Raw genomic sequence first — 18351 nt, 5'->3', positions numbered from 1 at the left:
GTATCGGTAATTAAGAGTTGGACGATATCGGAATATCGGATATTGGCAAAAAAGCCATTATCGGACATTCCTAATTTATTTATTTTTATTTTTTTCTTAGTGTGAATGTTGTCTGTCTATCTGTGTTGGCCCTGGGATGAGGTGGCGACTTGTCCAGGGTGTACGCCGCCTTCCGCCCGATTGTAGCTGAGATAGGCTCCAGCGCCCCCCGCGACCCCGAAGGGAATAAGCGGTAGAAAATGGATGGATGGATAGGGGCCTCTCTGGGCCCCCTCCATCATGGGCCCCTAGAATCCGTCTCCTTTACCCCCCCCTTTTCGGTGCCCCTGGATATCGGTATTGGTAATTAAGAGTTGGACGATATCGGAATATCGGATATTGGCAAAAAAGCCATTATCGGACATTCCTAATTTATTTTATTTATTTATTTTTTTAGTGTGAATGTTGTCTGTCTATCTGTGTTGGCCCTGGGATGAGGTGGCGACTTGTCCAGGGTGTACGCCGCCTTCCTCCCATGTGCAGCTGAAATAGGCGACAGCACACCCCCCCCCCCCCCCCCCCCGCCACCCCAAAAGGGACAAGCGGTATAAAATGGATGGATGGATGGACAAACAAATCCTGCACTGTGTGAGGCTATTAGGAATAACAAAACAAATAAAAAGTAAATAAATTAAAAAAAAAGTGGAGTTCCTCTCATCCTGGGCCCTCCTGTTTATCAAGAGGCCCTCATAAACATCGGCGCGGTTAATAAAGTGCGCGCGCTGCAGCGGTGACGTCACCAAGGAGGAGGAGGAGGAGGAGGAGGAGGAGGGGGCGGGAGACATGTGTCCCGTGGCGTGGACGTGGAGTGACCGAACACAACTCGGTTCTGCGCGCATTGTCACCGATGCCCCGCCTCTGCTCGCACGCTGCCTTAAACCCGGCAGCCCGGAGCCAGAACCGAGCTGCATCCAATTAAGGCGGACTCTCGCCGGGGCAGGTTGCACCATCAAGGGGGGTCTTGGGAAAAAAAAAAAAAAAAAAAAAGGCAAAATCCAATTCCTCCCTGCAGGACAATGTCGATGAGCCCCAAGCATACGACCCCCTTTTCAGTGTCCGACATCCTGAGTCCTCTGGAGGAGAGCTACAAGAAGGCGGGCATGGACCACGGGAGCGGCGCGCAGCTGCAGGCGAGCTACCGGCAGCCGCAGGTGTCCCAGGCGGCCATGCAGCAGCACCACATGGGCCACAACGGCGGCGTGTCGGCGGCGGCGGCGGCCTACCACATGAGCGCCGCCGGGGTGCCGCAGCTGTCCCACGCCGCCGCCGCCGCCGCCGCGGTGGGCGGCTACTGCAACGGCAACATGGGCGAGCTGGCGCCCTACCAGGACGGCATGAGGGGCAGCGCCACGGCCGCGGGCTGGTACGGAGCCAACCCGGACCCCCGGTTCTCCACCAGTGAGTTCGCCCGCCGGTCCGATGGACCTGGCCGGACGCTAGCCGGCATTTCAGTCGGCGTTTTTGTTCATGAATCCCGGTGGTCAATTCACAGTAAATTACTGTGACAATAACATTTACGCTCATTTAAATGTAATTTGTTGTACTATTTTCATTACAACTTTTTACTGTCTTATTTTTTTACAGTCAACTGTTGGAATATTTCAAATATTCTGCATTTATATTCAACTTTATTATCATATTCTCCATTTTGTTCTAAAATTCGCTTTTATTCTCATATTTATATTTGTTTTAAAATCCAAAAATCTTTATCTTTCAAATCAATATTATGCATTTAAAATAAACTTTATTTTAATATTCTCAATTTTCTTCTAAAATTCGCTTTTATTCTCATATACATTTTTATATGAAACTTTATATGATGTTATATGATATATATGTTATATGATATATATGTTATATGATGTTATATGTTATATATGTTATATATGTTATATGTTATATGATATATATGTTATATAATGTTTTATATGAAACTTTATTGTAATATGTAATATTCGTTTCTATACCTATTTAATCTCAAACCAGTACTATATTATGTCAGAATAAATATGTATGTAATGGTGCGACTACATAATAAATATGTAATCTTTATCAAATGTGTGCAGAGAAATGTGACAAAAGGGTAGAATCCGGAACTATACTACATAATAATAATGATAACAATATTAAAATAGGTGCAAATATTTGATTATACTACAAATTGTAAGTATTGTTTGTTTGTTTGTTTACATATGTCATATCATCGTATGAAACTATTCTCAATTTTCTTTTAAAATTTGCTTTTATTCTCATATAAATTTTTATATGAAATTTTATTGTGGTATGTAATATTCGTTTCTACACCTATTTAATCTCAAACCAGTACTATATTATGTCAGAATAAATATGTATGCAATGGTGCGACTCCATAATAAATATGTTAAAAAAAAAGTGCTAAAATATTTATCAAATGTGTGCAGAGAAATGTGACAAAAGGGGAGAATGCGGGACTATACTATATAATAATAATGATAATAATATTAAAATAGGTTCAAATATTTGATTATGCTACTAATTGTAAGTAGTGTTTGTTTACATATGTCATATCATCATATGAAACTATTCTCCATTTTGTTCTAAAATTCGCTTTTATTCTCATATTTATATTTGTTTTAAAATCCAAAAATCTTTATCTTTCAAATCAATATTATGCATTTAAAATAAACTTTATTTTAATATTCTCAATTTTCTTCTAAAATTCGCTTTTATTCTCATATACATTTTTATATGAAACTTTATTGTAATATGCAATATTCGTTTCTACACCTATTTAATCTCAAACCAGTACTATATTATGTCAGAATAAATATGGTGCGACTACATAATAAATATGGTAAAAAAAAAAGTGCTAAAATATTTATCAAATGTGTGCAGAGAAATGTGACAAAAGGGGAGAATGCGGGACTATACTATATAATAATAATGATAATAATATTAAAATAGGTGCAAATATTTGATTATACTACAAATTGTAAGTATTGTTTGTTTGTTTGTTTACATATGTCATATCATCATATGAAACTATTCCCCATTTTGTTCTAAAATTCGCTTTTATTCTCATATTTATATTTGTTTTAAAATCCAAAAATCTTTATCTTCCAAACCAATATTCTGCATTTAAAATAAACTTAATTTTAAAATTCTCAATTTTCTTCTAAAATTCGCTTTTATTCTCATATAAATTTGTATATGAAATTTTATTGTGGTATGTAATATTCGTTTCTACACCTATTTAATCTCAAACCAGTACTATATTATGTCAGAATAAATATGGTGCGACTCCATAATAAATATGTTTAAAAAAAAAAGTGCTAAAATATTTATCAAATGTGTGCAGAGAAATGTGACAAAAGGGGAGAATGCGGGACTATACTATATAATAATAATGATAATAATATTAAAATAGGTGCAAATATTACAAATTGTAAGTATTGTTTGTTTGTTTGTTTACATATGTCATATCATCATATGAAACTATTCTCCATTTCGTTCTAAAATTCGCTTTTATTGTCATATTTGCATTTGTTTTAAAATCCAAAAATCTTTATCTTTCAAATCAATATTCTGCATTTAAAATACACTTTATTTTAATATTCTCAATTTTCTTCTAAAATTCGCTTTTATTCTCATATACATTTTTATATGAAACTTTATTGTAATATGTAATATTCGTTTCTACGCCTATTTAATCTCAAACCAGTACTATATTATGTTAGAATAAATATGGTGCGACTACATAATAAATATGTAATCTTTATCAAATGAGTGCAGAGAAATGTGACTAAAGGGGAGAATCCGGAACTAAACTACATAATAATAATGATAATAATATTAAAATATGTGCAAATATTTGATTATACTACTAATTGTAAGTAGTGTTTGTTTGTTTGTTTACATATGTCATATCATCATATTAAACTATTCTCCATTTTGTTCTAAAATTTGCTTTTATTCTCATATTCACATGTGTTTTAAAATCCAAAAATCTTTATCTTTCAAATCAATATTATGCATTTAAAATAAACTTTATTTTAATATTCTCAATTTTCTTCTAATATTCGCTTGTATTCTCATATACATTTGTATATGAAACTTTATTGTGGTATGCAATTTTCGTTTTTCTACACCTATTTAATCTCAAACCAGTACTATATTATGTCAGAATAAATGTGTATGTAATGGTGCGACTACATAATAAATATGTTAAAATAGTGCTGAAATATTTATCAAATGTGTGCAGAGAAATGTGACAAACGGGTAGAATCCGGAACTATATTATATAATAATAATGATAATATTATTAAAATAGGTTCAAATATTTGATTATACTACTAATTGTAAGTTTTGTTTGTTTGTTTACATATGTCATACCATCATATCATTTGTTGTACTATTTTGATTACAACTTTTTACTGTCTTATTTTTTTTACAGTCAAGTGTTGGAATATTTCGAATATTCTGCATTTATATTCAACTTTATTTTTCATAGTCTCCATTTTGTTCTAAAATTCGCTTTTATTCTCATATTTATGTATATATATATATATATATATATATATATATATATATATATATATATATATATATATATATATATATATATATATATATATATATATATATTTATTACACTTTGTTTTAAAATCCAAAAATCTTTAGCTTTCAAATCAATATTCTGCATTTAAAATAAACTTTATTTTAATATTCTCAATTTTCTTCTAAAATTCGCTTTTTTTCTCATATACATTTTTATATGAACCTTTACTGTGGTATGCAATTTTCGTTTTTCTACACCTATTTAATCTCAAACCAGTACTATATTATGTCAGAATAAATGTGTATGTAATGGTGCGATTTCATAACAAATATGTTAAAAAAGTGCTGAAATATTTATTAAATGTGTGCAGAGAAATGTGACAAACGGGTAGAATCCGGATAATAATAATAATAATGATAATATTATTAAAATAGGTGCAAATATTTGATTATACTACAAATTGTAAGTAGTGTTTGTTTGTTTACATATGTCATATCATCATATCATTTGTTGTACTATTTTGATTACAACTTTTTACTGTCAAGTGTTGAAACCTATGGAATATTTCGTTCATTCATATTCAACTTGATTTTAATATTCTCAATTTTGTTTTAAAATTCGCTTTTATTCTCATATTTATCTTTTTTTTTAAAAATTAGACTTTGTTTTAAAATCCAAAAATATTTATCTTTCAAATCAATATTCATCTTGATATGAAACTTTATTGTAATATGTAATATTCGTTTTTGTACTCAAAACAGTCAGAATAAATATGCACGTAATGGTGCGACTGAATCAATATTCTGCATTTAAAATAAACTTTATTTTAATATTCTCAATTGTGTTCTAAAATTCGCTTTTATTCTCATATATATTTTCATATAAAACTTTCTTGTGGTATGTAATATTCGTTTTTGTACACCTATTTAATCTCAAACCAGTACTATATTTATATATATATTTTTTATTAGACTTTGTTTTAAAATCCAAAAATCTTTATCTTTCAAATCAATATTCTGCATTTAAAATAAACTTTATTTTAATATTCTCAATTGTGTTCTAAAATTCGCTTTTATTCTCATACACAGTTTTATATGAAACTTTATTGTGGTATGTAATATTCGTTTTTCTACACCTATTTAATCTCAAACCAGTACTATATTATGTCAGAATAAATATGTATGTAATGGTGCGACTACATAATAAATATGTTTTTAAAAAAAAGTGCTGAAATATTTATCAAATTTGTGCAGATAAATGTGACAATCCGGAACTATACTATATAATAATGATAATAATATTAAAAATAGGTGCAAATATTTTATTATACTACTAATTGTAAGTAGTGTTTGTTTGTTTGTTTACATATGTCATATCATACAAAATAGGTTTATAAACTGAAGCTGTCAAATTAATTTTAACAAATAGAATTGACAACATATTGAAGGACAATAGTGGGGGAAAAAAGAAATATTGCTTTATTTACTATACTGTGAAGTCTATTTTTTGGTGAATAATGAAATAATCTTACTCGTAATGAACGAAAATAGATCCTCAAAGTGGATTGATTTGAATAATAATATTGAGGGGACACATTTTGAAATGGTCAAATGTTGAATAAATAGAAGCAATATGCATAAAGTGAAGTATTTTTGTTCCACCCGCCAGTTTCCCGCTTCATGGGCTCCTCCTCGGGCATGAACATGGGCGGCATGGGCGGCCTGGGCTCCCTGGCGGAGGTCCACGCCAAGGGCATGGGCTCCCTGGCGTCCACCCCGCGGAGGAAGCGGCGGGTCCTCTTCTCCCAGGCGCAGGTCTACGAGCTGGAGCGACGCTTCAAGCAGCAGAAGTACCTCTCGGCCCCGGAGAGGGAGCACCTGGCCAGCATGATCCACCTCACCCCCACGCAGGTGAAGATCTGGTTCCAGAACCACCGCTACAAGATGAAGCGGCAGGCCAAGGACAAGGTGACCCAGCAGCAGATGCAGCCGGACGGGGGGTCGTGTCAGCAGCAGCAGCAGTCCCCGCGCAGGGTGGCGGTGCCCGTGCTGGTGAAGGACGGCAAGCCGTGCCAAGGCAGCGGGCAGCACACGCCCGCCGCCGCGCAGGCCCACCCGCACCCGCACCATCACCACCAGCACCCGCAGCAACACCCGCCGCAGGCCGCCAACGTCATGCTCATGTCCGCCGGCGGCAACCAGGCGCACCAGCAGCCGGTGGGCAGCGCCGGGCACTCCCCGGACTTGGGCCCGCACTCCTCCAGCCCGCCCGTGCTGCAGAGCCAGGTGCCCGGCCTCTCGCACCTCAACTCCCCCGGGGCCGAGTACGGCTCGGCGCTGCAGTGCTCGGCGCTCTTGTACGGCAGGACGTGGTGACCAAAACAAAACAAAACAAAACAAAACAAAACAAAAAACCAGAAAGACTTCTCTCTTTTTTCAAGCATTTTTGGACCAGTGCACAATACTTTTTTTCTACCAGAAGTGGAACGGTTGGGATTTATTTATGTAAATTATATTGAAAAACAACCCTGTAAAAATAGGCTTTCAAAGACTTTTTAATGTCAGCCGCTTAGATTTAGAATGTACTTTTTATTTGGGGTCCCAATATTGTACAGGTTTTTTTTCCTCTCTTTTTTGGACACTATTTGCCGACTTGTTGTCGTTTCCTTGGTATTTGTACGTCTCATTTATTTGTAACTTATAGATATTTGACCACGCAAAAAACAGTCCGACTAATAAATTATGGATGCAAGTTTGTGGAATATTTGCTCTCAAACAAGGAATGATAACAATAATAACACTAACTAGATGAGGCAATTCCTGAAGGAATTGCGTGCGAATGCGACCCCGGTAGGAAATGGATGGATGGATGGATGTTGACGTTGAACTTCAAAATGACTAATTGTTGAAATAGAGCACACAATTCCTGAACAGGCTGAATATTTCGAAGTTGGAACGGTTTGAATCGGATGAAAAATGTGGGAATTGTGGAACTTTGGGGAATGTCCCATTTATTTCAATGGGAATTTCCCCCCAAAATTGGGAATTTCGGGTAAAGCGGGAATTGTTTTGTTAAATGGTAAAAAAAAACTTAACTTGAATGGTCTGAATGAGTTGAAATGTTTGGTGTTGAATTTTTTTAAATCGGTCGAGAAATGTTGAATTTTAATTGAGAAATGGTATTCCTGGAATTTCGGAAAAACCAGGAATTTTTTCCAGTTAAAAAAACAACAACCTTGTTTAAGAGGAATGTTTAGACGGTGGAACGGTTAAAATACGTTGAAAAATGTGGAAGGGAGTAGTCGCCAGAAAAAAGGGTGGAAATAGGGCTTTGGAAAACCAGGAATTCTGGAAAATCCTGTATTTTTTGGAACTTGGAAAAAGGGAAAGTTTGAATTTCCAGGATGAGTGGAATGCGTTGAAGGTGGAATGGTTTGAATTGGTTGAAAAATGTGGAAACGGTGGAAGTTTGAAAAATGGACAATTCATTTTGAATGGGAAAAAATGTCCCGGAAAACCTGGAATTCTGGGAAATCTGGGAAATTTTGCAATTTGTCATGGGAAAAAACTTGAATGGTCTGAATTGGTTGGTGTCGAAGTTTTTCAAATCGGTCGAGAAATGTTGAAGTAGTAACATTTTTAATTGAGAAATTGTATTATGGAATACCTGGAATTTCGGGAAAAACTGGGAATTGTTTCCAGTTCAAAAAACAACTTTGTTTTTTGTCCTGATTAAGAGGAATTTTTTGACGGTGGAATGGTTGAAATGCGTTGAAAAATGTGGAGGGGGTAGTCGCCAGAAAAAAGGGTGGAAATAGGGCTTTGGAAAAGCAGGAATTCTAGAAAATCCTGGAATTTTTTTGAACTTGAAAAAGGGAAAGTTCAAATTTCCAGGATGAGTGGAATGTGGAAACGGTGGAAGTTTGAAAAACGGACAATTCATTTTGAATGGGAAAAATGTCCCAGAAAAGCTGGAATTCTGGGAAATCGGGGAATCTTTGCAATTTGTCAAGGGAAAACCCGTGATTCCCGAATAGGCGGAACAGTTTGAAGTTGAAACGGTTTGAATCGGATGAAAAATGTGGGAATTGTGGAAATTCCCATTCATTTCAATGGGAATTTCCCAAAAAATTGGTAATTTTGGGTAAAGCGGGATTTTCTTTTTTAAATGGTAAAAAAAAACTTGAATGGTCTAAATAAGTTGAATTGGTTGGTGTCGAAATTTTTCAAATCGTTCGAGAAATGTTGAAGTAGTAGCATTTTTAATTGAGAAATTGTATTATGGAATACCTGGAATTTCGGCAAAAACCGGGTATTTTTTCCAGTTCAAAAAACAACTGTGTTTTTTTCCTGATTAAGAGGAATGTTTTGACGGTGGAACGGTTAAAATGCGTTGAAAAATGTGGAAGGGGTAGTCGCCAGGAAATAAGGGTGGAAATAGGGCTTTGGAAAAGCAGGAATTCTTGAAAATCCTGGAATTTTTTGGAACTTGGAAAAATTAGAAATTAACATTTCCAGGATGAGTGGAATGTGTTGAAGGTAGAATCGATTGAATAAGTTAGAAAATGTGGAAACGGTGGAAGTATGAAAAATGGCCAATTCATTTCAATGGGAAAAATGTCCCGAAAAACCTGGAATTCTGGGAAACCTGGGAATTTTTGCAATTTGTCAAGGGAAAGCCCGCAATTCTCGAATAGGCTGAACAGTTTGAAGTTGGAACGGTTTGAATTGGATGAAAAATGTGGGAATTGTGGAAATTCCCATTCATTTGAATGGGAATTTCCCCCAAAATTGGGAATTTCGGGTAAAGCGTGATTTTTTTTTAAATGGTAAAAAACTTGAATGGTCTGAATGAGTTGAATTGGTTGGTGTCATAATTTTTAAAATTGGTCGAGAAATGTTGAAGTAGTAACATTTTTAATTGAAAATTGTATTATGGAATATCTGGAATTTCGGCAAAAACCGGGAATTTTTTCCAGTTCAAAAAACAACTTTGTTTTTTGTCCTGATTAAGAGGAATGTTTTGATGGTGGAACGGTTAAAATGTGTTGAAAAATGTGGAGGGGTTGGTTGCCAGGAAAAAAGGGTGGAAATAGGGCTATGAAAAACCAGGAATTCTGGAAAACCCTGGAATTTTTTTGAACTTGGAAAAAGGGTATGTTTGAATATCCAGGATGAGTGGAATGCGTTGAAGGTGGAATGGTTTGAATAGGTTGAAAAATGTGGAAACGGTGGAAGTTTGAAAAACGGACAATTCATTTTGAATGGGAAAAATGTCCTGGAAAACCTGGAATTCTGGTAAATCAGGGAATTTCTAGAATGTGTCAAGGGAAAGCCCGCAATTCCATAATAGGCTGAACAGTTGGACGTTGGAACGCTTTGAATCGGATGAAAAATGTGGGAATTGTGGAAATTCCCTTTCATTTCAATGGGAATTTCCCAAAAAATTGGGAATTTTGGGTGAAGCGGGAATTTTTTTTTTAAATGGTAAAAAACTTGAATGGTCTGAATGAGTTGAATTGGTTGGTGTTGACATTTTTCAAATCGGTCGAGAAATGTTGAAGTAGTAACATTTTTAATTGAGAAATTGTATAACGGAATACTTAGAATTTCGGGAAAACCGGGATTTTTTTTCCAGTTCGAAAAACAACTTTTGTTTTTGTCCTGATTAAGAGGAATGTTTTGACGGAGGAACGGTTGAAATGCGTTAAAAAATGTGAAAGGGGTAGTCGCCAGGAAAAAAGGGTGGAAATAGGGCTTTGGAAAAGCAGGAATTTTGGAAAATCCTAGAATTTTTTTTAACTTGAAAAAAAGGAGTTTGAATTTCCAGAATGAGTGAAATGTGTTGAAGGTGGAATGGTTTAAATAAGTCGAAAAATGTGGGAATGGTGGAAGATTGAAAAAAAGCCAATTCATTTTCAATGGGTAAAATGTCCCGGAAAACCTGGAATTCTGGGAAATCTGGGATTTTTTTGCAATTTTTCAAGGCAAAGCCTGCGATTCTCGAATAAGATGAACAATTTGAATTTGGAATGAATTGAATCGGATGAAAAATGTTGGAATTGTGGAAATTCCCATTAATTTCAATGGGAATTTCCCCCAAAATTGGGAATTGCGGGTAAAGCGAGAATTGTTTTTTTTTTAAATGGTAAACAACTTAAATGCGTTGAAATGGTTGGTGTTGAAATTTTTCAAATCAGTGGAGAAATGTTGAAGTAGTAACATTTTTAATTGAGAAATTGTATTACCGAATACCTGGAATTTCGGGAAAATTGGGAATTTTTTCCAGTTAAAAAAAAATACTTTGTTTTTTGTCCTGATTAAGAGGACTGTTTTGAAGGTGGAATGGTTAAAATATGTTGAAAAATGTGGAGGGAGTAGTCGCCAGAACAAAGGGTGGAAATAGGGCTATGGAAAACCAGGAACTCTGGAAAATCCTGGATTTTTTGGAAATTGGAAAAAGGGGAAAATTGAATTTCCAGAATGAGTGGAATGCGTTAAAGGTGGAATGGTTTGAATATGTTGAAAAATGTGGAAACGGTGAAAGTTTGAAAAATTGACAATTCATTTTGAATGGGAAAAATGTCCTGGAAAACCTGGAATTCTGGGAAATCTGGGAATTTTTGCAATTTGTCAAGGGAAAGCCCACGATTCCTGAATAGGCTGAACAGATTGAAGTTGGAATGCTTTGAATCGGATGAAAAATGTGGGGATTGTGGAAATTCCCATTCATTTCAACGGGAATTTCTCAAAAAATTGGGAATTTTGGGTAAAGCGGGAATTTTTTTTTTTAATGGTAAAAAACTTGAATGGTCTGAATGAGTTGAATTGGTTGGTGTTGAAGTAGTAACATTTTTAATTGAGAAATGGTATTACGGAATACCTGGAATTTCGGGAAAACCGGGATTTTTTTCCAGTTCAGAAAACAACTTCGTTTTTTGTCCTGATTAAGAAAAATGTTTTGATGGTGTTTTGAACGGTTGAAATGCGTTGAAAATTGTGGAGGGGGGTAGTCGCCAGAAAAAAGGGTGGAAATACGGCTTTGGAAAACCAAGAATTATGGAAAATCCTGGAATTTGTTTGAACTTGGAGAAAGAGGAAGTTTGAATTTCCAGAATGGTGAAATATGTTGAAGGGGGAATGGTTTGAATATGTTGAAAAATGTGGAAACGGTGGAAGTTTGAAAAATTTACAATTCATTTTGAATGGGAAAAATGTCCTGGAAAACTTGGAATTTTGGGAAATCTGGGAATTTTTGCAATTTGTCAAGGGAAAGCCCACAATTAATAAATAGGCTGAACAGTTTGAAGTTGGAACGGTTTGAATTGGATGAAAAATGTGGGAATTGTGGAAATTCCCGTTCATTTCAATGGGAATTTCTCAAAAAATTGGGAATTTTGGGTATAGCGGGAACTATTTTTTTAATGGTAAAAAACTTGAATCAATCAATCAATCAATCAATCAATGTTTATTTATATAGCCCTAAATCACAAGTGTCTCAAAGGGCTGCACAAGCCACAACGACATCCTCGGTACAAAGCCCACATAAGGGCAAGGAAAAACTCACCCCAGTGGGACGTCGATGGTCTGAATGAGTTGAATTGGTTGGTGTTGAATTTTTTTCAAATCAGTGGAGAAATGTTGAAGTAGTAACATTTTTAATTGAGAAATGGTATTACGGAATACCTGGAATTTCGGGAAAACCGGGAAATTTTTCCAGTTCAGAAAACAACTTTGTTTTTGTCCTGATTAAGAAAAATGTTTTGATGGTGTTTTGAACGGTTGAAATGCGTTGAAAATTGTGACGGGGGTAGTCGCCAGAAAAAAGGGTGGAAATACGGCTTTGGGAAACCAAGAATTATGGAAAATCCTGGAATTTGTTTGAACTTGGAAAAAGAGGAAGTTTGAATTTCCAGAATGGTGAAATATGTTGAAGGTGGAATGGTTAGAATATGTTGAAAAATCTGGAAACGGTGAAAGTTTGAAAAATTGACAATTCATTTTGAATGGGAAAAATGTCCTGGAAAACCTGGAATTCTGGGAAATCTGGGAATTTTTGCAATTTGTCAAGGGAAAGCCCACGATTAACAAACTGGCTTAACAGTTTGAAGTTGGAACGGTTTGAATCGGATGAAAAATGTGGGAATTGTGGAAATTCCAATTCATTTCAATGGGAATTTAATCCAAAATTGGGAATTTCGGGTAAAGCGGGAATTGTTTTTTTAAATGGTAAAAAACTTGAATGGTCTGAATGAGTTGAAATGGTTGGTGTTGATTTTTTTCAAATCGGTCGAGAAATGTTGAAGTAGCAACATTTTTAATTGAGAAATTGTATTATGGAATACCTGGAATTTCGGGAAAACCGGGAATTTTTTCCAGTTAAAAAAAAAAAAAAAAAACTTTGTTTTTTGTCCTGATTAAGAGGAATGTTTTGACGGTGGAACGGTTAAAATGCGTTGAAAAATGTGGAAGGGGTCGTTGCCAGAAAAAAGGGTGGAATTAGGGCTTTGGAAAAGCAGGAATTCTGGAAAATCCTGGAATTTTTTTGAACTTGGAAAAAGGGGAAGTTTGAAATCCCAGGATGAGTGGAATGTGTTGAAGGTGGAATGGTTTGAATCGGTTGGAAAATGTGGAAACGGTGGAAGTATGGAAAATGGCCAATTCATTTTCAATGGGAAAAATGTCCCGGAAGACCTGGAATTCTGGGAAATCCGGGAATTGTTGCAAGTTGTCAAGGGAAAGCCCACGATTCCTGAATAGGCTGAACAGTTTGAAGTTGGAATGCTTTGAATCGGATGAAAAATGTAGGAATTGTGGAAATTCCAGTTCATTTCAATGGGAATTTCTCAAAAAATTGGGAATTTTGGGTAAAGCAGGAATTAATTTTTTTTAATGGTAAAAAACTTGAATGGTCTGAATGAGTTGAATTGGTTGGTGTTGAAGTAGTAACATTTTTATTTGAGAAATGGTATTACGGAATACCTGGAATTTCGGGAAAACCAGGATTTTTTTCCAGTTCAGAAATCAACTTCGTTTTATGTCCTGATTAAAAAAAAAATTTTGATGGTGTTTTGAACGGTTAAAATGCGTTGAAAATTGTGGAGGGGGGTAGTCGCCAGAAAAAAGGGTGGAAATACGGCTTTGGAAAACGAAGAATTATGGAAAATCCTGGAATTTGTTTGAACTTGGAAAAAGAGGAAGTTTGAATTTCCAGAATGGTAAAATACGTTGAAGGTGGAATGGTTTGAATATGTTGAAAAATGTGGAAACGGTGGAAGTTTGAAAAATGGCCAATTCATTTTCAATGGGAAAAATGTCCCGGAAAACCTGGAATTCTGGGAAATCCGGGAATTGTTGCAATTTGTCAGGGGAAAGCCCACAATTCCTGAATAGGCTGAACAGTTTGAAGTTGGAATGCTTTGAATCGGATGAAAAATGTGGGAATTGTGGAAATTCCCATTCATATCAATGGGAATTTCTCAAAAAATTGAGAATTTTGGGTAAAGCGGGAATTTTTTTTTTTAATGGTAAAACACTTGAATGGTCTGAATGAGTTGAATTGGTTGGTGTTGACATTTTTCAAATCAGTCGAGAAATGTTGAAGTAGCAACATTTTTAATTGAGAAATGGTATTACGGAATACCTGGAATTTCGGGAAAACCGGGAATTTTTTTCCAGTTCAAAAAACAACTTTGTTTTTTGTCCTGATTAAGAGGAATGTTTTGACGGTGAAACGGTTAAATTGCGTTGAAAAATATGGAAGGGGTCGTCACCAGAAAAAAGGGTGTAATTAGGGCTTTGGAAAAGCAGGAATTCTGGAAAATCCTGGAATTTGTTTGAACTTGGAAAAATATGATGTTTGAATTTACAGGATGAGTGGAATGTGTTGAAGGTGGAATGGTTTGAATATGTTGAAAAATTTGGAAACGGTGGAAGTATGAAAAATGGCCAATTTATTTTCAATGGGAAAAATGTCCCGGAAAACCTGGAATTCTGGGAAATCCGGGAATTGTTGCAAGTTGTCAAGGGAAAGCCCACGATTCCTGAATAGGCTGAACAGTTTGAAGTTGGAATGCTTTGAATCGGATGACAAATGTGGGAATTGTGGAAATTCCCATTCATTTCAATGGGAATTTCTCAAAAAATTGGGAATTTTGGGTAAAGCAGGAATTTATTTTTTTTAATGGTAAAAAACTTGAATGGTCTGAATGAATTGAATTGGTTGGTGTTGAAGTAGTAACATTTTTAATTGAGAAATGGTATTACGGAATACCTGGAATTTCGGGAAAACCGGGATTTTTTTCCACTTCAGAAAACAACTTCGTTTTTTGTCCTGATTAAGAAAAATGTTTTGATGGTGTTTTGAACGGTTGAAATGCGTTGAAAATTGTGGAGGGGGGGTGGTCGCCAGAAAAAAGGGTGGACAAATGGCTTTGGAAAACCAAGAATTATGGAAAATCCTGGAATTTGTTTGAACTTGGAAAAAGAGGAAGTTTGAATTTCCAGAACGGTGAAATATGTTGAAGGTGGAATGGTTTGAATATGTTGAAAAATGTGGAAACGGTGGAAGTTTGAAAAATGGACAATTCATTTTCAATGGGAAAAATGTCCCGGAAAACTTGGAATTCTGGGAAATCTGGGACTTTTTGGAATGTGTCAAGGCAAAGCCCGCCATTCCCGAATAGGCTGAACAGTTTGAAGTTGGAATGCTTTGAATCGGATGAAAAATGTGGGAATTGTGGAAATTCCCGTTCATATCAATGGGAATTTCTCAAAAAATTGAGAATTTTGGGTAAAGCGGGAATTTTTTTTTTTAATGGTAAAAAACTTGAATGGTCTGAATGAGTTGAATTGGTTGGTGTCGTAATTTTTTAAATCGGTCGAGAAATGTTGAAGTAGTAACATTTTTAATTGAGAAATTGTATTATGGAATACCTGGAATTTTGGGAAAACTGGGAATTTTTTCCAGTTTAAAAAAAAAATAATTGTTTTTTGTCCTGATTAAGAGGAATGTTTTGACGATGGAACGGTTGAAATTCGTTGAAAAATGTGGAAGGGTTGTCACCAGGCAAAAAGGGTGGAAATAGGGCTTTGGAAAAGCAAGATTTCTGGAAAATACTGGAATTTTTTTGAACTTGGAAAAATATGAAGTTTGAATTTACAAGATGAGTGGAATGTGTTGAAGGTGGAATGGTTTGAATATGTTGAAAAATGTGGAAACGGTGGAAGTTTGAAAAAAGGCCAATTCATTTTCAATGGGAAGAACGTCCCGGAAAACCTGGAATTCTGGGAAATCCGGGAATTTTTGCAATTTGTCAGGGGAAAGCCCACGATTCCTGAATAGGCTGAACAGTTTGAAGTTGGAACGCTTTGAATCGGATGAAAAATGTGGGAATTGTGGAAATTCCCGTTCATTTCAATGGGAATTTCTCAAAAAATTGGGAATTTGGGGTAAAGCGGGAATTTTTTTTTTTTTTATGGTAAAAAACTTGAATGGTCTGAATGAGTTGAATTGGTTGGTGTTGAAGTAGTAACATTTTTAATTGAGAAATGGTATTACGGAATACCTGGAATTTCGGCAAAACCGGGATTTTTTCCCAGTTCAGAAAACAACTTCGTTTTTTGTACTGATTAAGAAAAATGTTTTGATGGTGTTTTTTTGAACGGTTGAAATGTGTTGAAAATTGTGGAGGGGGGTAGTCGCCAGAAAAAAGGGTGGAAATACGGCTTTGGAAAACCAAGAATTATGGAAAATCCTGGAATTTGTTTGAACTTGGAAAAACAGGAAGTTCAATGGTTCAATTCAATGGTTTGAATATGTTGAAAAATGTGAAAACGGTGGAAGTTTGAAAAATGGACAATTCATTTTCAATGGGAAAAATGTCCCGGAAAACTTGGATTTCTGGGAAATCTGGGACTTTTTGGAATGTGTCAAGGCAAAGCCCGCCATACCCGAATTGGCTGAACAGTTTGAAGTTGGAACGCTTTGAATCGGGTGAAAAATGTGGAAGGTAGAGCGCCCCAAAATCTGGAGAAGAAGAAGAATAAATAGATGAATTGTGGTGTAAAAAAAAACATGTGCGAATGCTCTGAAACATTCACACAATAATAACAGAAATACATATCAGGATTACAACATTTTTTTATAAATTTTTCATTTTTTTCTCTTCTGGGGAATTCTATTGACCAAGTTAGGGCAAGGCAAACTGAAAAGCTTTTATTGTGACATCAAGTCAATACTGAGTTCATTTATTTAACAGTTTAAACACTGCGGCTCGTTTGCACAGTAAACAGTGTGTGTGTGTGTGTGTGTGTGTGGGTGTGTGGGTGTGTGTGTGTGTGTGTGTGTGTGTGTGTGTGTGTGTGTGTGTGTGTGCGTGTGCGTGTGCGTGTGTGTGTGTGTGTGTTTGTCAGAGAGGTTTTTAAGGAAGATCAAAGGCGCCGCTTATCGATGACCAAACTGAGCGAGACAATCACATCTTATCAATATAATCAATCATTCTAGTTTCTCTTTATTTCCATTTTCGGGCCGTTTAAAGTCTGACTCATTTGTTTGAGCTCGGAGCTCCAGGCGACAAAAGTCACCGAGCAAGCCGACCTCCCTGCACCTTCACCCGGCCAGGCCCCTGCACAACAGCCTGGTTGCCAGGCGACGGGGATATACCGGCAGCCCGTATCGTTTAACAGGGGAAATCGTTTATTTTTTTCCCAGTTCAGTGTTGCATCACAAGCTGGGATATTATAATATAATATAATATCTTTTTTTTTTCTCCACATTTTTAACCTATTATTTGTCATTTTATTTTCAATTTCATGTCAGGCTTTTATACCTGCATTTTTTTTTTACAACTTCATTTTTATGTGTATTATTTACCCAAAACTACTCCAACATTTCTCGATCGATTTAAAACATTTCAACACCAACCAAATCAACTCATTCAGACCATTCAAGTTTTTTACCATTTAAAAAAAAAATTCCCGCTTTACCCGAAATTCCCAATTTTTTGGGAAATTCCCATTTAAATTAATGGGAATTTTCACAATTCCCACATTTTTCATCCATTTCAAACCGTTCCAATTTCAAACTGTTGAGTCTATTCTGGAATTGCAGGCTTTTTTCCAAAGATTTCCCGATTTCCCAGAATTCCAGGTTTTCCGGGACAATTTTCCCATTCAAAATGAATTGGCCTTTTTTTCAAAATTCCACCGTTTTCACATTTTCCAACCTATTCAAACCATTCCACCTTCAAAATATTCCACAGATCCTGGACATTCAAACTTCCCCATATTCTAAGTTAAAAAAAATTCCAGGATTTTCCAGAATTCCTGCTTTTCCAAAGCCGTATTTCCACCCTTTTTTCTGGCGACTACCCCCCTCCACAATTTTCAACATATTCAAACCATTCCACCTTCAACGTATTTCACCATTCTGGAAATTCAAACTTCCTCTTTTTCCAAGTTCAAACAAATTCCAGGATTTTCCATAAATCTTGGTTGTCCAAAGCCGTATTTCCACCCTTTTTTCTGGTGACTACCCCCCCTCCACAATTTTCAACACATTTCAAAACACCATCAAAACATTTTTCTTAATCAGGACAAAAAACAAAGTTGTTTTCTGAACTAGAAAAAAATTCAACACCAACCAATTCAACTCATTCAGACCATTCAAGTTTTTTACCATTTACAAAAAAAATTCCCGCTTTACCCGAAATTCCCAATTTTTTGGGAAATTCCCATTTAAATTAATGGGAATTTCCATAATTCCCACATTTTTCA

The 18351-nt window shown here is 35.7% G+C and overlaps 1 protein-coding gene across 1 annotated transcript; it reads left to right on the top strand.

The window, feature by feature from the left end:
* Positions 1-925: 925 nt before the first annotated feature.
* nkx2.1 (NK2 homeobox 1) lies at positions 926-8490 on the top strand. Its single transcript, XM_061969183.1, has 2 exons — positions 926-1437; positions 6245-8490. Exons 1-2 carry the CDS (start codon positions 1056-1058, stop codon positions 6949-6951), a joined length of 1089 nt encoding a protein of 362 aa, XP_061825167.1. The 5' UTR covers positions 926-1055; the 3' UTR covers positions 6952-8490.
* The last annotated feature ends 9861 nt before the right edge of the window (positions 8491-18351 follow it).

This window comes from Nerophis lumbriciformis, linkage group LG08 (genome assembly GCF_033978685.3).
Source record: "Nerophis lumbriciformis linkage group LG08, RoL_Nlum_v2.1, whole genome shotgun sequence".
NCBI classification, from domain to species: domain Eukaryota; kingdom Metazoa; phylum Chordata; class Actinopteri; order Syngnathiformes; family Syngnathidae; genus Nerophis; species Nerophis lumbriciformis.
This window is presented reverse-complemented; position numbering and strand designations above follow the sequence as displayed.

Coding starts and splice junctions, on each gene's coding strand:
- nkx2.1 (XM_061969183.1), top strand. CDS start 1,056: ATGTCGATGAGCCCCAAGCATACGACCCCCTTTTCAGTGTCCGACATC. Junction 1,438..6,244: donor GGACCCCCGGTTCTCCACCA/GTGAGTTCGCCC, acceptor TCCACCCGCCAG/TTTCCCGCTTCATGGGCTCC.